We start from the raw sequence: 13271 nt of genomic DNA, 5'->3' as shown, positions 1-13271 counted from the left end.
CATTTTTTCATTAAGATTCTTTGACTTTTGGGGCTGTTTTCCCCTTTTTTTCAAAAATAAGGCAATTTTTTTTTAGGCTTTTAGCCTTTAATGGGTAACACAAAACTTAATGAATGTTATTAATTCGGGATCAGTATAATAAGCCGATTCTTTTGATATATCTATTGATATTAAAGTTCCGTTTTCGGTTACTATTGAGCCTCGTCACTCCATAATTGTAGTTCGTCGCTACGAACTGTTTGGTGATCTCACAGGCACCTTGTATGCACTTAAGGCACTACCATGTCATCGACATAGCTTTCTTGACTTCCCTGGACACCAACGTTAGCAATCGGCTTCCCCAATTTAACATAGCTTTGAATTTCAAAGACATATAAATTAGCAGACTGCTGCCCCGGACTTAAGATTCAATAAGGCCCCCACCTGAGCAGAAAATAAAAAAAATAAGTGTTTGTCAAGAGATGTAAGATCTCGACCGACTGTTTAGAACCCCCCCCCCCCCCCCACCAACAATTAAAAGATATAAGATCTAGCAGACTGACTAGCCAAGAAAAAAAAAAGACTTGAGTTTTACTGTTAACAGAGAACACTGATGGTTAGTAAAAAATGAACTTTCTCATTTTGTAATAGTTTGATCAGTTATATCTGTCCCAGACTTCTGTAAAAAAAAAAAAAGATGTAATATATTAACAGATTCATGAAGAAAAAAATGACAACACCAATAAAAGTTGGTGCTGCACCCGTGCGCAACTGTTTTTATTCATAAGTATGAATAAAGTGTGGGTGGGATCTAAGCCTTATTGCAAGTGGCTTATTACCCGATGGCTATTAATACCCTTTTATTGGACACGTTTTTGAGACCATGTGCTTAATAAGTGACGTAATGGCCCAAAAGGTTCTTATCTCTGTCAAAGTCAAAGTCCTTGCCAGTGAAAAGAGCTCGTTTAAGAAAAGGATTGACAGTCGTGTTACCAAGTAGCATGTTATCAAGTTCTTTAATTGCGAGATTATGGATTTAAATGTTAAAACATCACGCTATACAACAAATTTTAGTGCTTTTATGTTTCAAACGGGATATGCGTGTTTTCATTTCTGGTGTTTCATCGTAAGACAGTGTTTTCGGCAGCTATTTATAGCTTGGAGTACTTGGCAGATAAGAAGTCTGTTCATTGGATTGTGTTTTTTGAATTTAAGTATCTGTCTGGGCTTTTTTGGAATTAATGGTTATATAATTTGGGCTTTATCCTGCTACTTTTTTGGCCAAAAACCATATTCATTTTTGAAATATGCTACAAGACTGCCTTTACCGAGGCCAAAAACGATAACTATAACTTCTGTGAACGTTTCTTCTGATAAATCATTCTTTCTAGACAGTTTAAGAACTCTTTATGAAAGTGAGAACAGACTTGGAGCTATTGGGAGACATATTTTGGAGCAGATTCCTATCCCTTTTGTCAATATTAGCGATGATAGAAATTTGAAGAAAATGTTAAGCAGATTTCCACAAACTGACATACTTTGTTTGCAAAATGTGTTGGGACGAACAGAGTCCTTAATTCTCATACAACTGCTGTCAAGGAAATATGGGTATTTTTTGTACGACGTGGGTCAGAGTTCTTGGAAAATTAATAAATATTTACTGGGAAGTGGATTATTAATTGCAAGCAGATATAGAATCATAGCTGCAGATTTTTATGCATTTACACCCTTGGTTGGTACAACGAAATATATTTCACATGGAGCGTTGTGTTTTTCTGTTGAGTTGTATCGGGGTCGTGATCAGTTAAGAAGAGTTGGGTATATTACAACGTTTTGTACTCAAGAAGGAAATGGAATTTGTACATACAACATGTTGACAGAGCTGTTGTGCTTTTCGAAAAACTTCAAAACTATTACTAAGAAACCTTCGGATATCATTGCTTTTGATGTGTTATGTGGTGATACGAGGGCTATATTTTTTAAAGGTAAGAAAACACCATTTGTATTCTTGGTACTGGTGCATTACATCTAACCCAGTGCTAGAGACTGTACATGGAAAAACCATATAAACTGGTATTTACTAAATAAATGGATTGCAAAGCGTGATTTCTTATCGTGTTTACAATGTTTAAACTGTTGTTTTTTATGCTTAGGGGGGGAGGTACCTAGGCTAGGTTAGGTTACGTATTTAATATATGCTATGCTTTACCCCCACCCCACCCCCTAATGTGCAAATATATAGCCCAAATTTATTTCTGAACTATTAAATATTTATCCATTTTTATTTTATTTCAATAGCATTAACCAAACTTGACTTCTTTAGCAGTATATAAAAGAGTACGTTTAATACACCGGTACCTGATCTAATAAATAATAATGATACTAAATGCACATAGCAATTTCTTCTGAAATGTTCTGATGTGATTAAATCTATCGACTATGAGGTTATCTTTTCCTTGCAATGATATATTTAGTTCATGGAGTTTGTTGACAATACCCACTAAAAAGCATAAATCCAATCATCACTCATAATTTCTTAATTCTGACACAGACCTTTGTTTGTCATTCATAAACAAATCAATCTCTTCTCGTAACTGATCAAATCGCAGTAAACATCTTGGACAACTTAACCATCTGACTCGGCTGAAGTACACAGAATCTAATTCTTTCAGAAAATCCGTAAATTGCTGATGCGCAAGTACATGTGATCGAATGTAATTCACTGTATTTATAACTACTTGCATAACATGATATTATAGTATTGATTATAGAACATAATAATATAATACTTGGGCTACATACAAGTATACAACAATAAACAATAGGCCTGTTTTTTGACTCATCAATGTGCTAAGATCTTACATCTTTTGTTAGAAAACGCTTAAAAGTGAAATCTTTGATCCAAGATCTTACATCTTTTGTCGTTTTTATGCAAACGCTGCTCTGATCAGCGGTCTGAGAACAATGATGAGTAGGCCTATATCATCAAAGTTATCTCATCATTGTTCTATATAGAAGAACAGTGGCGTTCTTCACACTTTTTGCTAACATTAGTGAGCTGTAAGATCTTAGAACAAAGTTTAGTTAAAAAACAATAATCTTCGCAAAAAGATGCAAGATCTTAGATGTAAGATCTTCATCTAAAGAGATTCATCTAAAGCGGCCCTAATATTGTTAAGAGTGATAAATCGAATCTGCAATGTCCCAAGATGTGCGCGCATCATGAGGGTGATGAATCTCGTAGGCGGCAAAAAAGTTTACGGCGGGCCGCATGCTGCCCATGGGCCGCGGGTTGGCCACTCCTGGCTTAGAGTGAAAGTTGACTGTATTTCCTGGAAAAATAATGACGTTTATTCATTAAATACATTTATTAAAAGTTATTTATTAAATGTCATTTATTTTGACCTTAATTTCAATGTAAAAATTTAAGCGTTAGGTTGAGTCTCGCCATAAATGATGCAACAAGGGTCATAAAGTATCTATCAAACAATTCGTGGTAACGAACTGTAAGTAAGGAGCGACCCGGCTCAATAGTAACCGAGACTGTAAAAAACGAGATACCAATAGATACATTAAAAGAATCATATTTAAATGCTGATTTCAAATATATAAGTTTCATCAACTTTAGTCTCACCCATCAAAAGTTACGGGCCTGAGAAAATTTTCCTTATTTTCGAAAAAAGAGAGAAACACCACCCTAACCGTCATAGAACTTTACTGAAAATCACACCATCAGATTCAGCGTATCAGATAACCCTACTATAAAAGTTTCAAGCTCCTATCTGAAAAAATTTGGAAGTTTGTATTTTTTGCCAGAAGAACTTTCACGGATGCGTGTTTATTTTATTTTTTTCTTTTTCCCAGGGGTTATTGTATCGAACCAGTGGTCCTAGAATATCGCGGGAGGGCTCATTCGAACGATAATTAAAAGTTCTAGTTCCCTTTTTAAGTGACCAAAAAAATGGAGGGCAACTAGGCCCCCTCCCACGCTCATTTTTTCCCAAAGTCACCCGATCAAAATTTGATATAGCTACTTTGTTCACCATGGTCGAAAAATACAATAACTATGTCTTTGAGGATGACTTAATCCCCCACAGTCCTATACCCCCCACAGTCATAGTATTGGTTAGTAGTATGCTTCGTCTGGATTTGCTCGGGTATATAGCAATTTCCATGTTATTTGCTCGGGTATATAGCAATTTCTACGTTATTCTATAGAAGCTCTACACCTTTTCAAAGAGATTCAGAGCTCCCTCACATGGCCTAATACTTCTACGAGACATATAGCAATTTCTACGTTATTCTATCGCGTCTCTACACCTTTTCAAAGAGATTCAGAACTCCCTCACATGGTCTTATACTTCTACGAGACATATAGGTAAACATTTCTACAGGGCATATACATCTTTTCAAAGAGAGTGAGTATAACTTGATTGGTGATTGGGATTTGAATAAAAAGAATAGTTTTCTTTACAATTCATATTAGTAAGAGAATTGAATTCAAAGAGAATAGTTTATTCGCGAGGATATTAGCAAAGGAAAAATGAGTGGTGCATTTACATTATTAGAGATTAATGATGGAGCTAACAGCAGTAGCAGCGATAAACGAGTACCCAATGTAGCCGTGGAAATAACCGTTGACTGTAGACTATGTCTTGAATGGAACACTATGTATGCTAGATATGTGATATCTTTAAGCAAATTTAAGCAGGAGGAGCAGCTATTTTTTGCTGCAAAAGTGAATATTCTTCTTATAAAAAAACTTCAGTCAGCATTAGATGTACAATCGAAATATATTGATGAATACAAAATGCATGAGTGAATATCATTATTGTAAATATTCTCAATAAAAATTCTCTTAAACCAAAGATATTTTTCTTTCTACTGTAGACAAGCATGTATTTTTTAGAGTAGAAAAAGTTCTGGTTAGTATGAATCTGATTTTGAAAGTACTAGGACCAAAAAAAAAATAGATGGATTCGAGAAAAAGTGAAACATGAGGAATCTAGTTCTTATGGACAAACGCTAGATTCTAGATGATGATTTTCTAGAGCTGTCTATTCAAAGGAAGATATTTTCTCGGGGAATGCTTGTCGATATAATGAAAACTGATTCTCGATCATTAGACTCTTGTATGAAGCTTCTACGTCGTGGTCTAAATGCATTTAAACAATTTTTGATATATTAATCACAACACGACAAAATGGTATTGTGGATATGCTTTTAAACATTAGTTTAGAAATTTAGGACTTTTTATCATGAGAAAGATGGTGCTCAAGGATGATTTACTCCTCTCTCTCTCTATCTCAGAAAATTTTTGCTGTTGCTAGCCCAGTTTCATTGTGATAGTGAGAGTGTCAACACATGACACACTATTCCAGACATATCCATCATCTATGTAAACACTAGTTAGCTGGTTATCATTTAAAAAAGGCACTGTCATTAATGAGTAGTATGAAAAGTGTATATTTTGCAACCAGATTAAACTGCAGACAGGATAGGCTGTACAAATTAAATGTTATAATTCATTTCTTGAATGGATGTGTGACTCTCACACTACAAAACACATATGATCCAATTGCCACTCTGATATAAATGAGCAATGGGAGAACGAATACCCAAGCGTTACTGTGAATAACCTTTAACATAACTATAGTTTATTGCTAAGAGAGTGGTATCGCCGTGGTTTTAGATTCTTCCGGGAGGAAGAGCTGGGTCAGCGATTCAACTGTTTGAACAACAAAAGAATATGGTTTCTACCTCATTGTTGTAAATACAATGGGTGTTATGACTGTAAGCCCACTGATTTTTTGTTGGCTGTGAAGGACTGTGATTCGCCTCTTGAGGATATTGTTTGTGAAATTGCTTCAAATAATAAAATTCAAAAATGTGAACTCTATAGAATGAATGAGAATAGTGTCATTGACTATGGAAAGAGATATGAGAGGCGTGAAGTCACACTCTACTGTGGAAAATATGACCCTGACATTGCACTACATCAGGATCAATACACTGTGAATTCAGATAATCTACTTGCACTAGTCGTTTTTGACAAATACCTAGTATTGGATGAAATCTAAAAAACAGAAAAGTCGTTTCATAGAGTATATAAAATTTTTGTTTGATAATAAGCAATGTCACAAAAAGTTTTGATAAATTTATTCTTTTGGTAATAAAGTCAATAATAGACACACTCTTAAGTATTATATAAAGTATATAGCCGTTATATCGAAGTACGTCAAAATAAATGCCAACAAAATGCTTGTGGGTGTACCCACTATATCTGAACATGAGTAAAAGTAGTGCGTGAAAGCCACATGTCTTAGTCGTTAAATCCTGTACTCTTCGTTGATTTTGAATAATGGTTTTTCCACTGCTTTCAATAACGCTGCTTATTTGTGGAATGTAAAATTTATAAGACAGTCCAAAAGGATCCTACAAATCAATATTCTTCGCTGATTGATAGAAGTCCAGCCAATGGCAATTCTTTAAATTTGACGAATTGCTATTACCAACAAGTAAAGTATTATTAACAGATTAAATTTTTTCAATGAAGTTAGAAGGCAGTCAATAGGAATTGTGTTGGGACAAGTATGAATTCTTAATAAATAAACTGATTATATGGATTGTGTTCATGGCTCTAGTTTTAGTACAACACAACCATCAGGCGTGATTTCCCGAAACATTTCAAAATCACTCAGCGAAATTGGCGTAATATTGTCAGTCAAAACATTAGAAAATGTACACTCTAAACACACAGTACTTCTTCCTACTAGACTAATGTCCTGAGTCAATGACAAGTCCAAAACAATAACTCCAGAACTTTTTAAAAACATTTAATCGATTTTTCCATTTTCATTTATTTGAAGCTTATGATACATAGAGTGTATGGCCAACTTTTAGATAGTTATATGGAATTTTTTGAAAAATGATAGATTTTACAGTGAACTGCCATTCACTTTGCACACAAGGCCAGATAGATATAAAAAATTAAAATCATGGGGGGATTCAGTCCAGGATCCAACGGCCCTACCACTCTTCACAAAGGCCAAAGCCAATTTTGATGGGATTTCTCCATTGATAAATGATGAATCGCTATAGCTACGTGAGCCGGTGGCAATGTGACGTTGATTGATGATTGTATGGGGGCCAAGAAGTGTAATGTTGTTACAATTGGCTCTTAGCTTTTACACTACCAATGCAACAGAGCTTTTCCAATGTGATAACTAAATTTGCATCGGGTGCTGCAGGAAGTGTTTTTCTCAAAATGAAATTTGATGGGGCCAGCTGTAACTTTATGTCAACCTTGACATTGGGGGGTAGCCATTGGGATATATTGAATATCTCATGATTTAATTTTCCAACCAGATGATACTCCTGGTTCACTGCGGTAGTCAACTCACCGTCAGTATCAACACCTGATCTATATTCATAGCCTAATGATTGTCCTCTCAACTTCTTTTAAGCCTTTGGTGTCATCATCATAAAGTCTTTGTAGCTTGTACATGTTGATAAATTATTGCTAGTGCTCATCAATGTTCCATTAATGAATACATTAATTTCTTTTAATAGGTTTTTTAGGATGCAGTTCTCATAGGAGAGACCATCGCCAACATTTGGAGTTGTATTATCTGCCTTTTCTTCCTCACAATATTTAAATCATTAAATGTTGACGACAAATCAATGAAATAGTCTTCATTGGAAAATATTTGAAAGTGTATATTTTCCAAGAGGGGTTGTTGGGGGTGAAATTGTTCATAGTACCCATACTTGACACTGACATCAACATTTTCAGCATTGAATAGATTCAATGAGGAACTAATTAATGGATATGATTCCTTGTGGGGGAGATAAGTCATCTTAAGAGAAGAAATCCTTCTTTGATCTAACAATCTTTTTCTTTTTCTTCTTTTTGGCCTTCGTTGTTTTATTCCTCAAAGTCCTTGTTGATGTCCTTCGCTTCCTGCTTGGGTGGAGACTGATGAGTGAATGACGCGAGCTCATCCTTTTCAACCCCTCCCCATTTTGTCGTTTCAATCCCTCCCCAGATTTTAGTTGCTCACCAACGGCTCTTGCTGAAGATCTAATATTTTCCTTAACACTCTCCTTGAAATTCTTGCCCGACCCCCAGTCCTGTAGTGTGGAGGCAGCAAAATTTGATGCAGCAGGTACAAGACATTTTCCGGCAAGGGGTAGTGCACACCGAAATACCCTAGCAAACCAGCTACCAAGACCATATCCAGACATTGTAGTACGCCCCTTGTCGTAGTTCAATCCATTGCCTATTTGACGTGGACTCAGAGCACCAACATAGCAATCGATATCGGGACAGACAAATGGAATTCTCCTATTGTTCATTTTAGGTGATTGTTCTATCGCCACCAATGGGTCAAAAATGACATGTAATCACTGCTAAGCCTTTTTTTATTGCTAGAGGATCCCCCAAATCACTTCGTAGTGTTAACTGACAGAGTTCCAAATACGAAGTTCTTAAAGCATCATACTGAAGATGCTTTAAATTACAATGATGAACAAGTTTATGAGATGTCTTTCGTTCAAGAGCAAGTAAGAGGGGGACATTTGAATTACCGACTCTCGATGTTTCCACAAAGGATGCATTGAGAAATATGCAAGAGTCCGAGGCAAAACCAGGTAGATAATCAGCAAAAATAACTTGATCCATCCCGTAAACGGTGCCAGCATTTTTCCCATTCATTATACTCTGTTTAAAGCCAAGAACGTCTCTAAGATTATCATTGAGAATAATTATTTCAGTGTCAACAGGGGAGGTAATGTAAATCCTATCATGTTCCAATGAATAATTAAAATGGAATTTACCATTCCTACGATATGAGATTTTTCTATTGATTGTACGACACAAATCTGTCATATTTGTATACCCTTTTGTATACTGGATGGTGATGGTGACATGAAACGTTTTCGCTTTTTGCTCGCCGCTATTGTCATGTTTTTTCCACTAGGTGTGCTAGTATTTTCCAAGATTGATTTAAAATCTTCTTCTTCTTCTTCTTCATATTTTAATGGTGTCAATGTTGTTGATGATGATGATGATGATGCATGTTCATTTAATTTTTTTAGAATTTGTCTATTGCTAATAAGACTTTTGGGGAAGTTTAATGTATCTAGAAAATTTTATAGATTAGTGTCAAAGGATAATACTTCTTTACGGTTTGTAACCCTTTCATATATCCAATCGAGTAGATTCGAACTCTTGCCCGCAATTTTAATCCCTCTGCCATTGCTTTCAACTGGAATATAATTTTGACCCTTTTACATGAGATGGGTTAGGAGTCGTGTTCATTTTTCAAAATATGAATTGGGCCGTACATTTACAAATTTCAATAAAAATTAATACCGATACTCCATCTTTAATTGTGTTCCAGCAGCAGCAGACTCTTGAGAAGATGATTCTGTTTTGCGATCAATACAAGCAGCAGCAGTGGGCTTCAACCGACAGGACTTGTGTTTGTCCACTCGGCGAAGTGCATCTTGAAGTAAAAACAGTTTTTATCATCCTCAATATTTTCATTGTCAAATAGTTTACTCAGAACGTTCTCAAAGTACTCCAAGGGCAAGAGAGTGAGTTCTATTGTAGTCAATTTACAGGGTATTGATATCTAGAGAAAACTGCTTAAAAGTCCTGCTATTATTGTCAGCAAAAGGTTTAAAAATCCACCGCCCGCCTTTAGAAGTCGTTTCTTTTTAAAATTATTTACTTTATTTTTATATGCCAATTTAAGTAAAATGGAACGATGTTTCTTTTCCTGTTGCTTAAAAAATTCTTGTAGTTTAAAATTAACCACGATCAAAATTAAAAAAAGTTCGGATATTATATTAATGAAATCATAGTCAATACCATGTTTGAGTATGGCTTTCCTAAGCGGAGGTTTTGAAGTGCTTAGAACTGAAAACAAATGTCTATTTTCATGTAGTTTCTTCAGTGTCATGATAGCGACTAATAGGTCTTTTTAGTGTTCACGGGGAGATATACTGTAATTTCATTGTCGAAAATATCTGTGACTACACGTAGATCCTCGGGTGTATTTTTATTAAGATCCACCCTTATGTAACCATGTTTTTTTTTTTTTTAATGTTTTTAAGATTAGTTCATATTTTTAGAGGCAACTGGACAGAACTGTTTATTTTGGTTTTATTGCGAGATGGACTATCGCAAGAATTAGTTGATGATGTAATAGCTACAGTTCAAAGCAAGTGTTAAAATACATTTGCTCTGATGAAAGAGATTGTGTAGAACCAGAGTAACGGAAATCTTTTCATGATGAGAGCGAACAGTGAATAATTGCAGCATTTCCGTGGACCACTGTACAATAGGTTCAGCCAGATTGTCAATGATCACCCAGGAGTTTGGGTCAATAATGTTGAAATCAGAAATTCCCTGTATGAATTGTATCTGCACCAAACCCCTAGTGGCAACACTTGCTTTTATTTTATCATATGACTCCTGCCAAATATTATAACAATAGTAGATTTTTTTTCGGCTTTTCCACAAACATTTTATCTCAATTTTTAATTATTTTAGTTACGAGTGTTGTTTTGCCCGACATTGAGGGCCCACACAGAAACGATCTGAATGGTGTTTTAAATTGATACATGTTCCTTTCAATAGTTCACCTGGACAACTAACCGTAGACTATAGTTGTCTAATGACTAAATAATTTCCCTACTACTCCGTTCAAGAATAATAATTAGAAGAAGAAGAAGATGAATAAAGAATCATATTTTAATTTATTAAATGCATAAAAAAAGTAACAATACTTATAAAATACTACATTGAAAAAAAAGCACATTAAACATGAAAAAAATACACTTTTTTAAAATTTATTTATAATAAAAAAAAATACAACATATACGTAGGCACAGAGAGAAAAACACTTAAATAAATACACTTTTTTTTGTTTATTTATAGAAAAAAATACAACATTAGAATAAAGCACTTGAAATAATATCACTTTTTTTGAATGCAACATTTACAAAAAAAATCTGCTCTAAGTAAAAAAAATATAAATTCGATTGTGGCGGCGCGCCCCCCCCCCCTGCTTGCGGCCGCCCCCCCCTCCCCGGGGCCGCGAGGTCCCCCAAAAGGTTTTAGGAAAAAATTTACAGGACTTTATTCAAACCGAGACTTTCCCTATTGATAACATATTCGGCCTGGTCTGAAGTTAAATAGTGTCCATGGGGGAGGTTAGTCACGCTATCTTGACAAACCTAGACCTTGTCAGAGATGGTGCTCAAGTCAATTTTGTCTATGTTTAAAGTAGAGGTTCTGTATTTGAGGAAGCAAATTGACAACACTGTGGCATGTGGAATTGTATTTTGAAGCACACAACTTCTCAAGATGTCCTTGTCAAAACTTTTATCCACATAACACGTTGGTACTCCTTAGTAACGTTTCTTGATTTCCCCGTTATGTGTCTGTATAAAGTACACCTTCGGACTTACAAACATACCACTGGAAAACATGTCGCTTCCCGTTTCAGATCTGAAAAATAAAATCTGATTTGTTGTCCAACGTTTCACAAGCTCTGGGTAAAGCCCAGACCAATTCGTGTAGTCCATCCGTGAGCTAATAATTTAAACGTGCGCCAAATCATAAATTAGATTTGGGGTTTTTTCTTTTAAGAGTAAAGAATCCGTGTCCCCATAGCAGACTTCGACTTACCCTTTTTCTAGCCACTATACCCTAGCCACAATGTAGTAGAATTCCAATTAGAGCTTCTTTGATATATCCGAGATAGCACTGCCTGCAGCTATATTTTTATTCAAGACAATGCGTCTTTTTTTCCTATTCAATAGTCCCATGTCCGGGCCAATGATTGTGAAGGAAGTGTAATTGGGATCGGCAATAATTCGAGCACATTGTTTGGGGTCGGTCACAACGTCACAACGATTCCTATTGCGAACACTCTCACACATTTTGCCGAAAGCTGAATTCAAAATGAGTTTATAAATTTCTTTTTCGGCTTTCGTCTCCGCTTCAGAACGTTTTTTGACAAAATTGTCAACACACGTTTTTAGGGTTGGTTTTTAACTAAATTAAAGTGTTTTGTTAACCTTTGTGACGTTTAAACCTTTGCTTCACATCCATTTTAAATTCAAATGATGTAAAACTATATTTTTTTCCGGTAAATGATCAGTAATAACTTTTTTTTGTGCAACTGTCCGATGCAATCCATCGACCTCAACTAAATACCTATTACAATAACTAAAAGAGTTTGTAGTGACATGTCAATTGATGCACTGGAAAACAAATACTTTACTGAATTGTGAAGCTCGGCTGGTGTCTATTCATTAATTTCAAAAAACCATCCAACCAGCCCATTCTCCTCAACGCTGTGAATGTTGGGGAAATGGGAAGTTTGGGGGTCATTGAGCTATTCATAGTCATCGCAAGGTAGCAAATAATGGGACATGGCCGAGGGGTAGAGAGAATTCATATCAAGGAAAACTACATCGGATTTTGTCCCCGTCTTCTCTCCTGTTGGGTCAGTTTCCAAGATACGATCCCCGTGAAAAACAAATCCACCCCTCATTGACCTATCTATGAACAGGTGCTGATCAATGTCTGTGATTAGCCCAATTTTTTCCCCACTAATTTTTAGGATGAGGTCCATTACTAGATGAGGAGATGAAAAATAATAGCCCAAATCAAGATTAAATTCCCCATAGATTTTGTCCATATTTTTACACATAATGTCTAACAAAGTTAACACATCACTCGACAAATACAGCTTGCAGTAGTCAAAGCCATTTTTCCACCTTCCCTCTGCCCACACTTTTTTTTTATCAAAATTATTCATCGAGGGTGCAACTACAATTATGTAAACTGTCATAAAACAATTCAATCGAAGGAATAGTTTACTCTGTAGATCTCGACATGAAACGATAATAATCATAAAGATATATGCCCTTTACCGTCAACAAATGATATAAACAATTTGGAAATTATCGGTTGAGAAGGGGGAAAGCATGGCAACTGTCATCGGTTTTCTCCCCCTCAATTAGTTCGCTCAATGATTTGGGGAACAAACTGTAGGAATCTAAGAAGCGAATTTTATTCGTGTACTCAACGTCGGCTTCAATAAATTTCCACATAAATTCCAAAACAAGCAACTTTTCTGATGATTTAGGTAAGATTTTGTAGGAAAAGCTGTCTATTACCCATGCATCATCCACTGTTCCATTTCTTTGAAGATGCGCCAATGCTGGTAGCACATACTTCAGATCGTAGTTAGCATTATGTATAAAAATCG

The 13271-nt window shown here is 35.5% G+C and overlaps 1 protein-coding gene across 1 annotated transcript in view; it reads left to right on the top strand.

Moving 5' to 3' along the window:
• Positions 1 to 965: 965 nt before the first annotated feature.
• Positions 966 to 13271, top strand: part of LOC148939750 (uncharacterized) — a 72640-nt gene continuing 60334 nt past the window's right edge. The window contains exon 1 of the mRNA XM_089105724.1: positions 966 to 1964. Within this exon, the coding sequence (XP_088961850.1) occupies positions 1010 to 1964 (955 nt within the window). The 5' untranslated portion in view covers positions 966 to 1009. The remainder of the gene's footprint in view (positions 1965 to 13271) is intronic.

This window comes from Artemia sp. Qi Xiang Cuo, chromosome 20 (genome assembly GCF_049724085.1).
Source record: "Artemia sp. Qi Xiang Cuo chromosome 20, ASM4972408v1, whole genome shotgun sequence".
NCBI classification, from domain to species: domain Eukaryota; kingdom Metazoa; phylum Arthropoda; class Branchiopoda; order Anostraca; family Artemiidae; genus Artemia; species Artemia sp. Qi Xiang Cuo.
Note: the sequence above shows the minus strand (reverse complement) of the source record. Positions and strands in the feature narration are given on the sequence as shown.